The 4,859-nt window shown below is 50.2% G+C and overlaps 1 protein-coding gene across 1 annotated transcript; it reads right to left on the minus strand.

Moving 5' to 3' along the window:
- Positions 1–1,716: 1,716 nt before the first annotated feature.
- Positions 1,717–2,691, minus strand: LOC141937106 (olfactory receptor 14A16-like). The gene has a single exon (XM_074854509.1). It carries the CDS (start codon positions 2,689–2,691, stop codon positions 1,717–1,719), a length of 975 nt encoding a protein of 324 aa, XP_074710610.1.
- Between the last annotated feature and the right edge of the window lie 2,168 nt (positions 2,692–4,859).

Consider the following 4,859-nt stretch of genomic DNA (forward strand, 5'->3'; position numbering starts at 1 on the left):
TTATTTTGTAATACTTAGTCATATGCTTTAATTATTAGCAGTGAAACCAGCCTACTCTTTTCAACTGGTAACTGTAACTGCTGTATTGTTTTTAGCCTTTTGTAGAATTATTTTATGTATACTGTGTTTTTTGAAGTTTGTCTAAACCTTAATTGATAAAGCTTTGAAACAAGTCTTGCAGGTGCAGCTGTAAAACAAAGTAAGGGGGAGGTGTGGGAGACAGGCAAGTCGACATCGTCCTGTCAGCTCTGCGCAGCCCCTGAGAAGCAGAAAGACTTTGATGAGAAACAGGCCTTGGGAGAAAGATAAGAAACTGCTGAGTTGTGCCAAGGTGGCAGGGAAAAACAATGGACAGCTGCAACACTGAACTAGGAAAAGTTACCACTGCATGAAAAGCACGTGAACAAGAAGGTGATTGGTCTGCACAGTGATTGTTAGAGTGGTCTTATGCTGATAGGAGAAAAGGTAGATAGCTGTCTAATTGCTGATTTGCTAATTATGAAGTAAGAGCTTTAACCAGAGCATAAGTATGTACTATAATAAGAATAAACTGCCTGTCTGCATGAAGAAGAAAAAACTCTCTGACTCGTTATTTTGGCCACTACAGTCTTTCTGTCTGTAGCTGAAGGTTGCAGCTCATTTGCACCAATTCCCACCTGCTCCATTTGGAGAACTGCCTGCACACACACCCACAGAAAGTTGTTTCTTAATTTCCAGCAGAGAACAATAAAGGAAACCATAGTTCAACAGGGAAAAAAACAAAACAAAACAAAACAAAACAAAAAAAAAAACACAAAAAAAAGGCTTTTTCACATCCCCTTTCCACAGCGGGTGACTGTATGGGGCGTATGTGACAAGGGGTTGATAGCTGGAGGGGCTGCAAGGGTGGCTCTGTGGGACGAGGTCAGGGGTTGCCCTGTGCCACACAGATCTGTTTCCAGCTCCACAATGGTCTCAACGCAGGGCACAGATAAACCCATCAGCAAAACTGGTCCTGGCTCTGTGAAAACATATTCAAGAAAGAGCAGAAAACACCACACCGGTAGAGGTGGAGGGAATAAACACATTGATAAACAACAGAAGGAACACCAAGGTTGGAGAAAGAGGAGGAGGCGCTCCATGGTGGAGCAGATCTTCCCTGCAGCCCATGGAGGATTAGTGCCAGAGCAGAGAAAAACTGTGGGAAAGAAGGAGAAGCAGAGAAAAACTGTTATGTACTGTTTGTGACCCCCAGTCCCAAAATCCCCTGCACTGCTCGGGATGGGGGAGAGGAGCCTGGAGTGAAGGACTGAAGCTGAGCCTGGGGCACAGAAGAGGAAAAGTGGTATTTTAATGTTTGTCTTTTTTCCCCCATTAGCTGAATTTATAATTAAATGTCTCTTTTAATTCTCAATAAATTGAGTCACTTTCCCCCAAGGCAAGTCTTACCTGCAATGGGAGCTGGGAAGTGATCTCTCTGTCTTTGTCCCCACCCAGCAGCTTTCTCATTTTCATTTTTCGTATTTTCTCCCCCATCCTGAGAAGGAGTGAGCGAGCAGCTGGGTGGCAGTTCGGTGATTAGCCACAGTTAACCCACCACAGCAATAAGATGCCTCAGCTGGTGGATGAGGGGAGAGCAGGGAAGGTGTTTAACCTCCATATTAACAATTCTTTGTAGACCACATCATTGCCAGAAAGAGAATAATTATATAAAGAAGGAAAGACAGGTTTGGGCTGTCATGACATACACTGGGAGTTGTTTGCAGAGGAAGTTTGACAGTCTATGACTGCTAAAAAACAACCAATCAATTTCCTCAGGGAATCCTTGAGCTCCTGGTTCCTCATGCTGTAGATGAGTGGGTTCAGTGTTGGAGTTACCACTGAGTACAAGACTGCAAACACCAGGTCCAGATATGGGGAGGACACAGAGGGTGGTTTCAGGTAGGCAAACACACCAGTGCTAATAAAGAGGGAGACCACAGCCAGGTGAGGGAGGCACGTGGAAAAGGCTTTGTGCCGTCCCTGCTCAGAGGGGATCCTCAGCACGGCCCTCAAGATCTGCACATAGGAAGCCACAATGAAAACAAAACATCCAAAAAGTAAACAGGCACTAACCACAAGAAGCCCAACTTCCCTGAGGTAGGAGTGTGAGCAGGAGAGCTTGAGGATCTGAGGGATTTCACAGAAAAAATGGTGCAAGATGTTGCCATGGCAGAGTGGTAGTGAAAATGTGTTGGCCGTGTGTAGCACAGCATAGAGAAACCCAGTGCCCCAGGCAGTTGCTGCCATGTGGACACAAGCTCTGCTGCCCAGGAGGGTCCCATAATGCAACGGTTTGCAGATGGCAACATAGCGGTCATAGGACATGATGGTGAGAAGGAAACACTCCCCCACCATCAAGAAGAGAAAGAAAAAGACCTGTGTGGCACATCTGTAGTAGGAAATGTCCATGTTGTCCCAGAGGGAATTGTGCATGGCTTTGGGGAGAGTGGTGGAGATGGAGCCCAGGTCGAGGAGGGAGAGGTTGAGGAGGAAGAAGTACATGGGGGTGTGCAGGTGGTGGTCACAGGCGATGGCAGTGATGATGAGGCCGTTGCCCAGGAGGGCAGCCAGGTAGATGCCCAGGAAGAGCCAGAAGTGCAAGAGCTGCAGCTCCCGTGTGTCTGTGAATGCCAAGAGGAGGAACTCAGTGATGGAGCTTACGTTGGACATTTCTTCACTCTGGGCGAGCGCCACTGTTGAAAAAGGAGAGGACATTGACAAGTTAGGGCAGATTTGTTTGAGTCAATTTGATGGTATTTCCCAAAAACTGCCCCCCAAATTACTTCTCTTTCTTTGGGGGAACTTCATTCAACTACTTTTTATGAGCTCATATTTTTGCTGCCGAGGGAGGGCACTTTCTCTGAAGGGGCAGAAGACAAAATCTCTTGCGCCACTCTCAGCCTAAAACTGGGTAGGACTGAGGGACAAAAGGGTTCCCCGTGCCCTCATGCAGAGTCAGGAGAGATGGTCTGCCCACGAGTGACCACGCAATTGCCCTTTGTTTTTTATACCTCTCTCCACTGGAGTATGATCTCACTAACAACGTACACGAAGAAGAAATAGGACAGTTTTGAGTTTGGAAGTGTGTGGTTCCAAAGCCCATTTCTCCAAATTGTTCTCTGATTCCCCCTGTATCTGAGCAGAGAGTGATGCAGAGGCGTGACTGGACCCTCTTCTCCCTGGAGCTGTCTGTGGGAGCTGTTTTCCTCCAAATCTCCTCCCTGTCAGTGCTCACAGCCCCCATCCCACCTGCTGTGTGCTCAGCTCTGCCCTGCAGACCCCTCCTGGCAGCAGGGCCCTGCGCAGGGGTATCTCTCTGTGTTCAAGCTCTGATGGGAACATCAGACCAACCCTGATGAGTCTGTGAAGGTGACACTGAGGCTATCTGCAAGCCATGCGCTCTTACTTTCTCATACACGCTGCCCTGCCAGGGGTCTCTCCTTCCCCCCACAACTTCTCCCCACAGCGCTGTGGGGAGCTCCCGGGGCAGGCTAAGTGCTGACCCTGGCAGGTGGCAGATTCCCTGCCCCAGCACACAGCCCCTGGGCTGCAGGGACCTTGCTCTGAAGGACAGCCCTGGGCACCCCTGGCTGCACCCGTGGCTGCACACCCCTGCAGCCGTCCCCAGGAGAAGGGAGCCGCCATGGCCTGTCCCTCTGACAGTGCAGCAGGGAAGCCCTGCTCTGGAGCATGTCCTCCTCCTCTAGACAGGAGGGAGATTCCTGTCGGCTGTGCCGGCTTCACCAGATCCCTCCATGACCTGCAGCTGCATTTCCCTGCACCCAGAGACTTACTGTGTCAATACCTGTGAAGATTTCTCCTCCAGTGAGCTCTCAGCATCATCCCCTTCCTGTCTGCCTTTCCCCTCTCTGTGCCCGGCCCTGTTGCACTTTGCAGAGGAGCTGCTCCTGGGCAGAGCTGTCTCTCTGCAGCGCTGGCCACTAGCCATGAGCTCCCTCCGTCCCAGGAGCCTGGCCCAGCTTCACAGCAGAGGACCAGCCCAATGCGTTTTAATGACCCCTCGGGTGGGTTTGGTGCTGAGTCCATGAACCTCAGACAGTGATAGGACGATGAAGATGCCTGTCAAGAAGTCAAACTCAGATGCAAACTCCAAAGTTACTTGGAGTGTTAATGGGTCCCGGTGAGGACCATTACTGACAAAGCCTCCTCAGGGGCTGGTTAGAGCAGAAAACTCCAGGCAGTGATGACAAAGGCTGTGTCAAGGTGGAACAGATGCTAAATAAAGCTGAATGTGTTACATTAAGCCAAAAGCTCAAGGCCCGACCCCCAGCCCCTGGGAAGAGAGATCCTGTCCCTCACACATAGCTCAGGGCTCTTCCTGGGGCAGTGTGATGTGGGGATGGGCAATGCCAAGGGTAGGACTATGGTCCAACAGCTTCCCAGGCTCTCGGGTGGGGAAGGGGAGGCCATGAGACCCAGTGCTGTAAGGGAAAGGTGCTTCCTCATTGACATCCTTGCAGAGACAACAGCCAGAGCCAAGGGCAGAAAGAGCTCATCTCTGCTGGGGGATTTTCCTTATCCCCCTATTGTCCCCACCACAGGCTGTCCTACGGTGTCCCACACCTGCACCTCTTTCTCTGCAGGCTGGAGACATCCACTCGGCTACCACAGCTTCCTCTCACCTGAGCATCTTCATCCTCCCTGGTTGCTTCTTGAAACACAAATCCTGGGGCTGCTCCAGTCTCCCTCTGGGTGACTTGTTACATGAGAGCACTGCCCTTCGAGTGACATTTCTCTGTCTCCAGTCTGTGCCTCTCCAGCTGCATTTTGTGGAGTTAGTTATTTCTCATGCTGTTTCTTACTACAAAGAAAAGATC

Source organism: Strix uralensis, chromosome 37 (genome assembly GCF_047716275.1).
Source record: "Strix uralensis isolate ZFMK-TIS-50842 chromosome 37, bStrUra1, whole genome shotgun sequence".
Lineage (NCBI taxonomy): Eukaryota > Metazoa > Chordata > Aves > Strigiformes > Strigidae > Strix > Strix uralensis.

Bases quoted from the DNA above. Each gene is read 5' to 3' on its own strand.
- LOC141937106 (XM_074854509.1), bottom strand. From the start codon at position 2,691: ATGTCCAACGTAAGCTCCATCACTGAGTTCCTCCTCTTGGCATTCACA.